At 42.6% G+C, this 14,309-nt stretch overlaps 1 protein-coding gene across 1 annotated transcript in view; it reads right to left on the bottom strand.

Moving 5' to 3' along the window:
- The window catches only part of LOC132888301 (hydrocephalus-inducing protein homolog), a 245,581-nt gene that overhangs the window by 60,631 nt on the left and 170,641 nt on the right, over window positions 1-14,309 (bottom strand). The window contains 2 exon segments of the mRNA XM_060924370.1: window positions 6,326-6,565; window positions 10,745-10,885. Of these exon segments, the coding sequence (XP_060780353.1) occupies window positions 6,326-6,565; window positions 10,745-10,885 (381 nt within the window).

The following is a 14,309-nucleotide window of genomic DNA, read 5'->3' as shown; positions in this document are numbered from 1 at the left end:
TATTTCTCTGCTGCACACACCATGTATCCTATGTGAAAATGTTTTGCTGAGATAAAATGCGTCCCACATTTTATGATTCCGGAGATTGCCAAAGCAAGTGAGCAACAATATCACGTGAGCACCATGGGGTGTGGCCTACTTTTAACCAAAACAAGTCAGCATGGGCAAACATGGCAGACTGCTCTCCCACAAGCTAAAAGCCAGTAGAAAAGAAAAGGAAAGCCTGCCTAGTGAGTGCAATTGCAAGATAGAGCAAGGTTAGATGACATGTCTTTTTTCTGGACAGATAACTAAATAATTCTAGCTATCTTAGCCAGAGACTGCATGGGCTCAACTCCACAGGAACAATGGAAGAAAGAAAAAAGAAAGCACAACTTTATTCATCACACACTTGTGAAATTTCCTCTCTGCATTTAACCCATCTGAAGCAGTGAACACACACACGTGGGCAATGAGCACACACCCAGAGCAGTGGGCAGCCATGCTAACAGTGCCTGGGGAGCAGTTGGGAGTTGGGTGCCTTGCTCAAGGGCACCTCAGCCCAAGGCCGTCCCATATTAACCTAACTGCATGTCTTTAGACTGTGGGGGAAACCAGAGCACCCAGAGGAAACCCACACAGAGAACATGCAAACTCCACACAGAAAGGCCCTCGCCAGCCGCTGGGTTTGAACCCAGAAACTTCTTGCTATGAGGCGACCGTGCTAACCACTACACCACCATGCCAAGTTATACACCTAATGTTTTGATCTTACAGAGAAAGAAACAATAACACAAAAGCAGTAACAGAGAAAAGATATATATTCATCTTTTGTTTCATGGATCTATTTGCGAATGTCAACCACAAATTATGTCCCTGCGACTCAAAACTTTCCAAGGTCGATGCAGAGTCACAATGTTTTCCGTGTTGCCATCTTGGTGTGACAGAGTTCCATAGTTATGCTAATTAGTTAAAGCTTCTTGTGTTCGGCTATTTACATAGGGCCAAACTATTTACTTGAAGAGGTTGGAAAATGGTTCCAAATTGGACCAAAGTGACCCTCAGCACATCACAATGATCACATCTTGTCCACATGATATTGTTCTTGCGAGACATAGGAAAATGCTATGTACTATAAAAAAATTGTAAATTTCAGATGACTTTGCAGTCAGCAGCTTTATCTAAATGCATCCATTATAGGCAACTCCTCAGTAAGAATATGACATAGCCATCCAGTGTTAGATTTAGATTTTAGACAAGCTGCGTAGGTTTGTTAACGCAATACAAGTTAGACATGTTCGCTATCTAGCAAGCTAAGCTTGTTAAATAGACTGACACATAGACACAGACAACCATTCACACTCACACCTACTGTCAATTTAGAGTCACCAGTTAACCTAACCTGCATGTCTTTGGACTGTGGGGGAAACCGGAGTACCCAGAGGAAACCCACGCGGACACGGGGAGAACATGCAAACTCCACACAGAAAGGCCCTCGCCAGCCCCGGGGCTCGAACCCAGGACCTTCTTGCTGTGAGGCGACAGCGCTAACCACTACACCACCGTGCCGCCCGGGACATGAACTTATTCACCTAAAACCATTTCTTTTTTTACCATCAGGTCACAAAACATGTAATCTTTAATGAATGATATGTTAAAAGATAACTTTAATTTTCTGAGATGTAATAAAAACATTTATATGCCAAAGTCAAGCCTATGAGTTCCAAAATGATGTCTGTTACATTACTTCTGTTACAATTGTCCATCTCGCGTCTGTTACAAATTAATTACAATCTAGCTATATACCATGTTAATCTTATTGAAAGAATGTGTATGTTTATTCTACTACACATGTTTATTAATTATATTTGCTAAAACATCACCTTCCTATGTTTCAAAAAGTAATTCTACATTGTTAAAATTGAGAATATATATGTCCACAACACTTCTGTTACGTTCTGACTTTGGCATATGTTTTTATTACATCTCAGAAAATTAAAGTTATCTTTTAACATATCATTCATTAAAGATTACATGTTTTGTGACCTGATGGTAAAAAAAGAAATTGTTTTAGGTGAATTTTTAAAAATAAGTTCATGTCCCCATTTCAGTATCCATAAGCGTGGAATCACTCATATACACACATACAGTTAGGTCCATAAATATTTGGACAAAGACAACATTTTTCTAATTTTGGTTCCGTACATTACCACAATGAATTTTGAACAAAACAATTCAGATGCAGTTGAAGTTCAGACTTTCAGCTTTAATTCAGTGGGTTGAACAAAATGATTGCATAAAGATGTGAGGAACTAAAGCATTTTTTAAACACAATCCCTTCATTTCAGGGGCTCAAAAGTAATTGGACAAATTAAATAATTGTAAATAAAGTGTTCATTTCTAATACTTGATTGAAAACCCTTTGTTGGCAATGACTGCCTGAAGTCTTGAACTCATGGACATCACCAGACGCTGTGTTTCCTCCTTTTTAATGCTCTGCCAGGCCTTTACTGCAGTGGTTTTCAGTTGCTGTTTGTTTGTGGGCCTTTCTGTCTGAAGTTTAGTCTTTAACAAGTGAAATGCATGCTCAATTGGGTTGAGCTCAGGTGACTGATTTGGCCATTCAAGAATATTCCACTTCTTTGCTTTAATAAACTCCTGGGTTGCTTTGGCTTTATGTTTTGGGTCATTGTCCATCTGTATTATGAAACGCCGACCAATCAGTTTGGCTGCATTTGGCTGGATTTGAGCACACAGTACGTCTCTGAATACCTCAGAATTCATCCGGCTGCTTCTGTCCTGTGTCACATCATCAATAAACACTAGTGACCCAGTGCCACTGGCAGCCATGCATGCCCAAGCCATCACACTGCCTCCACCGTGTTTTACAGATGATGTGGTATGCTTTGGATCATGAGCTGTACCACACCTTTGCCATACTTTTTTCTTTCCATCATTCTGGTCGAGGTTGATCTTGGTTTCATCTGTCCAAAGAATGTTCTTCCAGAACTGTGCTGACTTTTTTAGATGTTTTTTAGTAAAGTCCAATCTAGCCTTTTTATTCTTGAGGCTTATGAGTGGCTTGCACCATGCAGTGAACCCTCTGTATTTACTTTCATGCAGTCTTCTGTTTATGGTAGATTTGGATATTGATACGCCTACTTCCTGGAGAGTGTTGTTCACTTGGTTGGCTGTTGTGAAGGGGTTTCTCTTCACCATGGAAATTATTCTGCGATCATCCACAACTGTTGTCTTCTGTGGGCATCCAGTTCTTTTTGCATTGATGAGTTCACCAGTAGAGCCCTGCACTCCCGCGGGAGTCCCACGGGACTCGCGGGACCTGCCGCAAAGCAGTGCGGCGCGGGACAAATTTTGAAAGCTCATTGCGGGCGCGGGCGGAACCGGAAGTGCACATATGCGGGCGCGGGCAGGAGCGGGAGTGCACATATGCGGCGCAGGTGGGAGCGGTGATAAGCTGCAGTCCCGCTAACTAAAAACGTGTTTGAAATAAAATTTATAAATTATTAATTTATGTCTATCATATATAATTTGTGCTGGATATTTTATTTGGCATTAATAAAAACATTTTAAGATGCCTAAATTTGCAGAGGGAGTCAGATTGCCAGATTGAGTGAGGAATGGCATCTTAAATTTGCCACTGATCACCCTAACGGGAAATCCTTTGATCACTCTAATAACTCGCCGTTCACACCCAGCTAGCAAGAGAACCATGAGTGAAGTGATTTACTGCTTGAGTTAGTCTACAACTCTAATCAGAGAGACAGGTTACACAGTGACGGTAGGCTTGACTCAATGCTATCCCAGAAATCCTTCCTGTAATATGCAAATTTGGCTGTCCAATCAGAGGTGGCCAAATTTGCATATTACAGGAAGGATTTCTGGGATAGCATTGAGTCAAGCCTACCGTCACTGTGTAACCTGTCTCTCTGATTAGAGTTGTTCACTCATGGTTCTCTTGCTAGCTCTGCTTTGCAATAAAAAAAAAAACAAAAACATTGGTACAAAGCAAGCCCATTCACTTTTTTATGCTGATCAGAGAATTACAATGGTTTCTCATGTGACAAAAATGTGCGATTCGCTATTAAATATTTTAATCGCTTGACAGCACTAATTATTATTATTATTATTATTATTATTAGAGACGCTACATGCTGAATTCAGAAACAAGGTAAATAATAACAAATGTGAACGTGAGCTGTAGATATTTATGCTCAAATCCACTCAAAGTAGGGGGCGGGGCACCATCACGCTGTGTCAAGACAAGAACTTTCCTGAGAAATAACGCGATCGTCTGCATCATGTGGGATTTGCGGGCGGGAGCGGGACAAAATATGGCAGGCGCGGGCGGGAGCGGGACTGAAAATCATAATTCTTTGTGGGCGCGGGCGGGAGCGGGACTGAAAATCATAATTCTTTGCGGGCGCGGGCAGGAGTGGGACTGCACAATGCGGGTGCGGGACTGAAAAATCCGACCCGCGCAGACCTCTATTCACCAGTGCTTTCTTTCTTTCTCAGGATATACCAAACTGTAGATTTTGCCACTCCTAATATTGTAGCAATTTCTTGGATGGGTTTTTTCTGTTTTCGCAGCTTAAGGATTGCTTGTTTCACCTGCATGGAGTGCTCCTTTGACCGCATGTTTTCTTCACAGCAAAATCTTCCAAATGCAAGCACCACACCTCAAATCAACTCCAGGCCTTTTATCTGCTTAATTGAGAATGACATAACGAAGGAATTGCCCACACCTGCCCATGAAATAGCCTTTGAGTCAATTGTCCAATTACTTTTGGTCCCTTTAAAAACAGGGTGGCACATGTTAAGGAGCTGAAACTCCTAAACCCTTCATCCAATGTGGATACCCTCAAATGAAAGCTGAAAGTCTGGACTTTATGTCCATGTCCATTATATAACTATAACTTGAATATGTTTCAGTAAACAGGTAAAAAAAGAAAAATTGTGTCAGTGTCCAAATATATATGGACCTAACTCTGTGTGTGTGTACATATAAAATACACACACACACATACACATACGTGTGTGTGTGTGTGTGTGTGTATATATATATATATATATAAAATGTGTGTTTATGAACAAATTTTGGCTTGCTGTTTAAAATCACTATGTTTCCTGATGGATCTTTAACCACTCAATCACTCCTTGAACTTAAACATACTAGGAGAGACCAACTGGCATAACTTTTTTTTTCTTTTTTTTTCATTCTTCAAAATTTTTGATGAGGTGCTTTAAAAATAAATTGTGTCTTAATGCCAGGTCAGACCTGCTATTCAAAAAGGGTATATAACAGTGGCAGCTGGTGGGTATTAAAACAGAGGAAGTGCAACTTTCTATCTAGGAAAAGATATATAAAATCATTCAAATCTAAGACTAACAATGAACACAGACAATCAAATTTACTGTACTAAGATAGCTAAAAGGACCTTTTTTGCTCTCTGACTTTTGAATGAAATTCTCTGTTGTTATTCTGCCCTCTTGTTTAGTTTCCCTCTCCTCATAAGCGTCAAAAGTATTTTCTAAAATCAGATCAACATTAGCAGTGCCTGCCATTTCATGCCAAAAAGCAGCTAAGCTGCTATCTGAGAAGGAAGTGACAGCAAGCTACTTAGACTTATGAACAAATTTCAGAAATGAATGCAAATAATCAAACAGAACTTGACAGCAATATTTACACATTACCATTGCAGGCTCCAAGCAATTCTGACCGGTGCCAATATGTGTAAGTCTGAGATGGCAGTCACGTTCATTCCTGATTTACTGATTGGCAATTGGTTACAAGTTTCCACATCTTTGAGAGATCTACCAGTCACCATAAGGAGAAGCCATGCATCCAGGTGGGACAAATGAAAAGTGCATAGATTTTTTTTTTTCTGTGCAAAATGTACCCACCCACATTCCATTCACTCCCAGTAAAACCATGTGTCCAGGTGGAAAAATGTGTTAAAAACCTGTTATCCAGTGAGCATTAGTCTTCCATCCCATTAAACCAGTGAGTACACAAACACCTAGCAGACACTAATTGACACACTGGCTTCAGTGGGTATCTATTAGCATTGTGACAGAGGCTTCAAAGGAGATTTTCATGCAGGCTGTGCTGTTTACTGAAAAGAGTTTGAGTTTAATCAACAAACAGTGTGATATTGGAGTGAGATATCTGATCGTTTGATTTGCTAAAATATTGAATTCCACCAAGATTGAGAAATAATATAGACGTTTTGGTAAACACTGTCAAATTTTAATTAAATTTTAGGGGAAGCCGGGCTTCCCATGTAGTCTTAAAGCAATCGCCTGTGGTATGGCGAATACTCACCCTCTCTTCCTCCAAGTACTGCCTGTCAAAATCCAGGGAGTAGAACTCAATGGGGAAAGGGCAGGGGTTGCAGACCAGCACCTCAACCTCCTCTCCATTGCTGTAGGGCAGCACAGGCCCCAGCTCAATTTCTGATGTGGAAAACTCCAGCTTTGGCTCCAATCCCTGACCCTGGGCTAACAGTAGGATCCGTTGGGTGCTCTGGGCTACTGCTATTACCAGCCTCTCTCTGTACATTCTCTGCAAAGTACATACAGTCACCTCCAGAATTATTGGCACCCATCAAAAGAATGAGTAAACATGATTGCATAATGTAAACATCACATAGAATTAACCAAATTTTCCATCTGCTCCCGTTCTTCTTACTTTTCCTCAAATAACTTCTTTTTACATCTTTGAGGCAGTGTGGGCGTGGCCTAGCATCAGTTTACAAATGGAGAGCAGGGTCAGGGAAAGTGAGTGGCAAAGTCAATGCATCTGTGGTTAATTAATGTTGTGTGTCTGTTTTGTTGCAGTGACAGAGGATAGAAAAGGAAGGAGAGAGAAGTTCTCCCAACCAGAACACACACGTGTGTGTTGCGTTTGTGACTGTGTGTAAGCAATGAGTGAGTAAAGCTGAAAAGCAGAAAAAATAAGGAAAATAAAGTGTGTGTAAGGACATCCGCTCCTGCCTGCCATGCTTCTGTACTCCACCCACATCAGGGACATATTACAGTGTTGCTGAAACCCAGGAGTATGGAAGGGAACCCCCACATGGAGTCCTCCCCATTCAAGGAGCTCATCCATGCCCCTGCTTCCGCCCAGTAGAACCAGCATCAAGTGCTGACCGCCCTCCGGAAGGAGCAAGAGCAACGCTTTGAAGCCTTGATGGTGGCCCAGCAGGAAGATCGCCAGGCATTCCAGCATCTGCTCGTGTCAGCAGGGACTTTGACCGCCACCACAGTGGACCCTCCTCACGTCACCGTCACAGAGATGGGCCTGCATGACAATCTGGAAGCTTTCCTCGCTCTCTTTGAGCAAGCAACTGAAACGTGGGGGTGGCCGCTCGAGCAGCGCATGGCGTGCCTCCTCCCACTCCTGACTGGCGAGGTGCAGCTCGCAGCACTGCAGCTCCCTGCCGACAGCCAGCTCATGTACAGTGGAGGAAATAATTATTTGATCCCTTGCTGATTTTGTAAGTTTGCGCACTGGCAAAGATATGACCACAAGTTCATTAGCATCGCTATTTAGTGCTACCCTCATTATAAATAAAGTCTGAAAAAAGAAAAAAAATGAACAGTCTAATTTTAAGGGTAGGTTTATTTTAACAGTGAAAGATAGAATATCAAAAAGAAAATCCAGAAAATCACATTTTATAAAATATATAAATTGATTTGTATTTCGTTGAGTGAAATAAGTATTTGATCCCCTACCAACCATTAAGAGTTCTGGCTCCCACAGACCAGTTAGACACTCCTAATCAACTCATTACCTGCATTAAAGACAGCTGTCTTAAATTGACACCTGTATAAAAGACACCTGTCCACAGAATCAATCAATCAATCAATCAATCAGACTCCAACCTCTCCAACATGGGCAAGACCAAAGAGCTGTCTAAGGATGTCAGGGACAAGATTGTAGAGCTGCACAAGGCTGGACTGGGCTACAAAGCCATAAGCAAGAAGCTGGGTGAGAAGGAGACAACTACTGGTGCAATAGTTCAAAAATGGAAGAAATACAAAATGACCATCAATCGACCCTGGTCTGGGGCCCCACGCAAGATCTCACCTCGTGGGGTATCAAGGATCACGAGAAAGGTGAGAGATCAGCCTAGAACTACACAGGAGGAGCTTGTGAATGATCTTAAGGCAGTTGGGACCACAGTCACCAAGAAAACCATTGGTAACACATTACTCCGTAATGGATTAAAATCCTGCAGTGCCCACAAGGTCCCCTTGCTCAAGAAGGCACATGTGCAGGCCCGTCTGAAGTTTGCCCATGAACACCTGAATGATTCTGAGTGATTGGGAGAAGGTGCTGTGGTCAGATGAGACCAAAATCGAGCTCTTTGGTATTAACTCAACTCACCGTGCTTGGAGGAAGAAAAATGCTGACTATGACCCGAAGAACACCATCCCCACTGTCAAGCATGGAGGTGGAAACATTATGCTTTGGGGGTATTTCTCTGCTAAGGGCACAGGACTACTTCACCGCATCAACGGAAGAATGGACATGGCCATGTACCGTAAAATCCTGAGTGACAACCTCCTTCCCTCTGCCAGGACACTGAAAATGGGTCGTGGATGGGTCTTCCAGCACGACAATGACCCAAAACATACAGCCAAGACAACAAAGGAGTGGCTCAAGAAGAAGCACATTAAGGTCATGGAGTGGCCTAGCCAGTCTCCGGACCTTAATCCCATAGAAAACCTATGGAGGGAGCTGAAGCTCCGAGTTGTGAAGCGACAGCCTCAAAACCTTAATGATCTAGAGAAGATCTGCAAAGAGGAGCGGACCAAAGTTCCTCCTGACATGTGCGCAAACCTGGTCATCAACTACAAGAAACGTCTGACTGCTGTGCTTGCCAACAAGGGTTTTGCCACCAAATACTAAGTCTTGTTTGCTAGAGGGTTCAAATACTTATTTCACTCAAAGAAATGCAAATCAGTTTATATCTTTTATATGAAGCTATTTTCTGGATTTTCTTTTTGATGTTTTGTCTCTCACAGTTAAAATAAACCTACCATTAAAATTATAGAATGTTCATTTCTTTGTCAGTGGACAAACTTACAAAATCAGCAAGGGCTCAAATAATTATTTCCTCCACTGTATGCCAACCTAAAGAAAGCCATTCTGCAGTGTGTTGGCCGCTCCCCGGAACAACATTGCCAGCGCTTCCTGACAGTGACGTTGGAGGAGGTCGGCTGGCCATTTGCATTTGGCCAGCAACTCCGGGATGCCTACCAGCAGTGGCTGAGGGAGGAAGACCGCAACGCCGACAGGCTCATCGATCTGGTGGCACTGGAAAAGTTCATCTCTCGACTTCTGGAAGGAATGGCGGAATAGGTCCAGTGTCATTACCCAGCGTTGCTAGAATGAGCCATCGAGTTGGCGGAGGACCATCTGACGGCGGTTTCAATGGCAGGTGGATGAGGCACCTCTCCTCGTTTCTTTTCTCTTTCTCCTTTCCCCCCCCCTTTCCCTTCCCTCACCATGGAGGCAGGGGCTGGCCCCTCCCCAACCGGCCCACCGCATCTGTGGTGTCCTCCCATCTCCCTCTTCCGTGTCTGTGTCTTCTCTCCCTCAGATGAGTGACGCCCATAACGCCAGTGCAGAGGGAAAGCCTGGGTCAGTGTGCTGGCGTGGCAGGGAGCTGGAGCATCTCCAGAATCAGGGCTCTGCGATGGAGGTGGGAGCTGTGATCCAGATCCCCAACACACCAGAGACCGCCCCCGATTGGGCCGGAATGTATCACATACCGGTAAGTGTTCAAGGGGATACATATCACGTATTGGTGGATTCCGGTTGTAATCCGACCTCAATTCCCCAAAGCCTGGTGCAAGGTGTGGCATTGGGGAGAGCACAAGCGGTGAAGGTGTTGTGTGTGCATGGGGATGTTCACAATTATCCTCTAGTGTTTGTCCATATTCTATTCCAGGGCCAAAAGCATAGAATAAAGGCGGTGGTTAACCCTCATCTCTTAACTTGTAACCACAACTTAATATCTTATTCCCATGCCTTACTTGTGGTCATGCATTACTAACTCATGGCTATGCGATAATATTTTTCCTACCAATGTCACCAGGGGGGCTCCACAGAAAACCAAAGAGCTTACAACACAAAAGATCATATGGTCTGACACAGGTGGGTAGTCTGAAGCTAAAATTAGCACTTGCTTAAAATGAGTTTGTTTGCTCAGATAGTGAAGTTTTTTATTCAAAGAATGACTGACTGTTTTATAATTTAGAAAAATAATAACCTTCCACTCCTATTCTGCTTTATTCTTCTTTGTTACTCCATAAGTGCTCTGCTGTATAATTTATACCACTTTGCTGTCACAGTGTTATTCTCTAAAACCTTAACAAAACTCTTGGCGAATTACTTATTTAAACCATAGATTAGTAGTATTTGAGACTGTGTGTCATTTCCATGTCTGCTACTTCTGATGTTGCTAGACATCAGTATGCATATGAGTGCGTGAGAGCCCATTATTTTTTATTGCTTTAACCCTGACAAGCTTCATTAAGTTCTATGTATAGAAGTCAGTACAGGGGCCATGGATGTCCGCACTCTCCAGAGTCATGTTTGCAATTTGCTTCATGTGGGTTATATTGAAAAATTTGGGGACTTTAGATCCAAATCATGTGGAGAAGAAAAATTCTGGTTATTGGATCACACACACCAATAGCTAATTATTCAACACAAACACATTATCCTTACCCCTTCAGCTGGAGTGAATTTGACCTGGATGTTGACCCTTTCACCAGGATTAAGCATACCACTGGATGGCAACGTCTCAAAGATGAGTGGAGAAGATAGCTTCTCTGAACTAGTCTCCTGTCTCAGGATGTGCTTTTCAGTCTTAACACACAACCAAGAAAACAAAGCATATTGATGTGGTTAGTTTTCATTTTTAAAAGATTACTATCCTCAGTACTTTACCAGAATAGCATTGAAACATAGTCTTCTTAGATGTACTTCTGGTATGTTTCACCTGGGATTTTAAAAAGGGGAAACAAAGTTTTTTCAAGGGAAAATACACATTAGGAAATAAGGGTTTACTTTTGGAACATGTTTATCATTCTCAATTTAACATAATATTAATGGTACAAATATTTCAGAGAGATTTTTGATGATCATAATAGAAACACAATACAAGGTGTTGGTGCATGCGTTTTTGTGGCCATTGGTACACACAGTAACATCCTGCAGAGTGACATAATTGCAAAAGACAATTGGCTGAGAATCAACACATTATTTATCAATGTGTGTTTATGAAAAATATATTTGATATTACTTGCTGTCACCTCACAGCAAGAAGGTTCTGGGTTTGAGCCCAGTGGCTGATGGGGGCCTTTCTGTATGGAGTTTGCATGTTCTCCCTGTGTCTGCATGGGTTTCCTCTGGGTGCTCCGGTTTCCCCCACAGTTCAAAAACATGTGGTTAGGTTACCATGGGGCAGCCATGAAGTGCCCTTAAACAAGACACCTAACCCTCAACTGCTCCCTGGGTACTGTAGCTACCCACTGCTCTGGGTATGCGTGTGTGCTCATTGCTCACTTTAGGCTTGGCACGGTTATGGGAAAAAAACCGAACCGTACGATACGCCTGTTGCGGTGCAATACGCGTATAAACCGCGGTACCCCTATTTAAGACGTTCGCCAAAAAAAAAAAAGCCGAATGCCCGTATGAAACCATGTGGTTCTCTTTCGCGCGAACAGGGATGATAGCGTTCCGGCGCCGCGCCGGATTTCCGGTGTACCGCGGCACCGGAAAAAAAAAAAAATCTAGTTCGCCCATTATCCTGTGTCATTCTGAGATGCGCAGATAGACAGTAAAGGGAATTCGGAATTCCCTTTACTGTCTATATGCGTATCTCAGAATGACACAGGATAATGGGCGAACTAGATTTTTTTTTTTTCCGGCGAGGGGAGGGGAGGTTTGTTTTAAACAGTGCAGTGATTGGTTTTATTGCAATATTTTATATTGGCTGTGTGTGTATTTTGTTATAAATCGTTCTAAGAATACAGTGGCACTTTAAGATTAGATAAGAAATCCAGCCATACGTTTCAAAACACTGCACTTTAATTTCAAGTGAAAAAATACATCCTCACTCTCAGGGATTAGAAGAGTTTTTGATTCGGTTTTTGTATATAGGTGGTTGGTTGGTCGCCACATAAAAGTTTAAGTTTTAACACACACATCTGTTCAAAAGTAAGCTTTAAGAACTCATTTTTATTTCTTCCAATTATGAAAACTCTGTATGTGACAAAAGACACCTGGTTCCTCTAGATGCCACAACATGGCAGCAAACACTCCTGACACTTTGTATAAATACTGTAGTAAATAAAAAAGCTGTTGAAATCATCCATGTCTTCCCTCTTGCTGTTTCAAAATACTACCTGGCTTTTCATCAGAGATTGTTCATAAAATGTGCTTATGTCAACTCAAACTCAGTTTGTGCATGATTATTTCATTGTAACTATAATTTTAACCTCTCTTAAATGCTGTATCCTAAACTATGTTTACTTAAGGTAAATAGTAGGCTATATGCCCAAATACAGAGTAAGATTTAAAAAAAAAAAAAACGCAATACGTACCGAACCGCAGACCTCAAACCGCAATACGTACCGAACCGCGACTTTTGTGAACAGTGCCACCCCTAGCTCACTTGTGTGTGCATGTGTGTTTTCACGGCTATGGATGGGTTAAATGTAGAGGAGGAATTTCACTGTGTGCTTAAGTCTGTGCTTGAGTGTACATGTGACAAATAAAGGCTTCTTCTTTTTCGTCTTCTTCTTTGTTACTTTGGATTTTTTTTTAACCAGGTGTAACAGTGCAATTTGTATATATCACAAATTTATATATGAAGAGTTTAGGTTCCAAAACATGATAAGCCCCATTAAAAAAAAAAAAATCAAGTTCCTGCCAAAAAAAAGTTTGGTATTTGATTGCTATTCAAAGTTCAATCATAAATTTTATGTAAAACGCAATATCCACCACATTTCTTTGCATTTTATATCCCCTTTCTTTCCAAACCATGACAAACACCACTTATGGCCCTTTTCCACTACCCTTTTTCAGCTCACTTCAGCTCGCTTCAGCTCACTTCAGCCCGACACGGCTCGCGTTTCGACTACCAAAAACCAGCACGACTCAGCTCGTTTCAGCCCTGCTTAGCCCCTAAAACTCGCACCGTTTTGGAGTGGGGCTGAAGCGAGCCAAACCGTGCCGAGTGAGGCTGGGGGCGTGAGCAGACACTCCCCTGTGCACTGATTGGTGAGGAGGAGTGTCCTCACATGCCCACACACGCCCCGCGAGCGCGCTGGGATCTGTAAACACCGCAAACCCGGAAGAAGAATAATTATGAATTACGAGAATTTCTGAAGCCTTATGCGCCTCGCCTCATCTATACGCTCTTGCCAGTATCTGTCCGCGTTGTCGGTGACAACAAGCCACAGCACCAAGACCAGCAACACTAACGACTCCATGTCCTCCATGTTTATTGTTTACTATTCGGGTCGTGAGACTACCGCTTAAAAGATCACTGAATCAGTGACATACAGAGCATCGTGGACGAGTTCGCGGAGCGCAAGGCTCGTCGTATGCCCTTCAAATAATGCGCGCAGTAGGCTATTGATGTTTTATTATGAGCCATGTACAGTATGTCGCCTAATGTTTTTTTGTTTCTGAGTTACATGTTCGTTTGAAGGACTTAATGTACAAAATAACATAGTTGCACCCCGTAGTGTTGAAATTGGTAAACACAGTGCATTCAGTGAGGTTTGCACCGCCCTCCTTTTATTTCTGACTCTTCCTGTCACCGTTGCAACCTCTGAGCGCTCATTCGTATGCCCTTCAAATAATGTGCGCAGTATAGGCTATTGATGTTTTATTATGAGCCATGTACAGTATCCTAATGTTTTTTGTTTCTGAGTTACATGTTCGTTTGAAGGACTCGATGTACTAAATAACATAGTTGCACCCGGTAGTGTTGAAATTGGTAAACACCGCAGTTGCGGACATTTTGTAGCCTAAAATGATGTTATGATAAGCTTTAATAAAGGGCCCGGTCATTTGCCCCGCCCCCGGCCCGGCTCTGACTTGTTCCGCCACTGTCACTGATGTCACTGTTTGCGCTGCTTAACGACATCACGTGACGTCCACCCACTTTCGCTAACTCCACCCAATGTGTCCACCCACTTCCAGCCAGCACGGTTCAGCGCGGTTGTAGTCGAAATGCAACTCCAACAGCCCCGCTCAGCTCGACTTAGCTCGACTCAGC

This window comes from Neoarius graeffei, chromosome 6, assembly GCF_027579695.1.
Source record: "Neoarius graeffei isolate fNeoGra1 chromosome 6, fNeoGra1.pri, whole genome shotgun sequence".
NCBI lineage: Eukaryota > Metazoa > Chordata > Actinopteri > Siluriformes > Ariidae > Neoarius > Neoarius graeffei.
The sequence above is the reverse complement of the archived record's forward strand: the minus strand, read 5'-3'. Positions and strand labels throughout refer to the sequence as shown.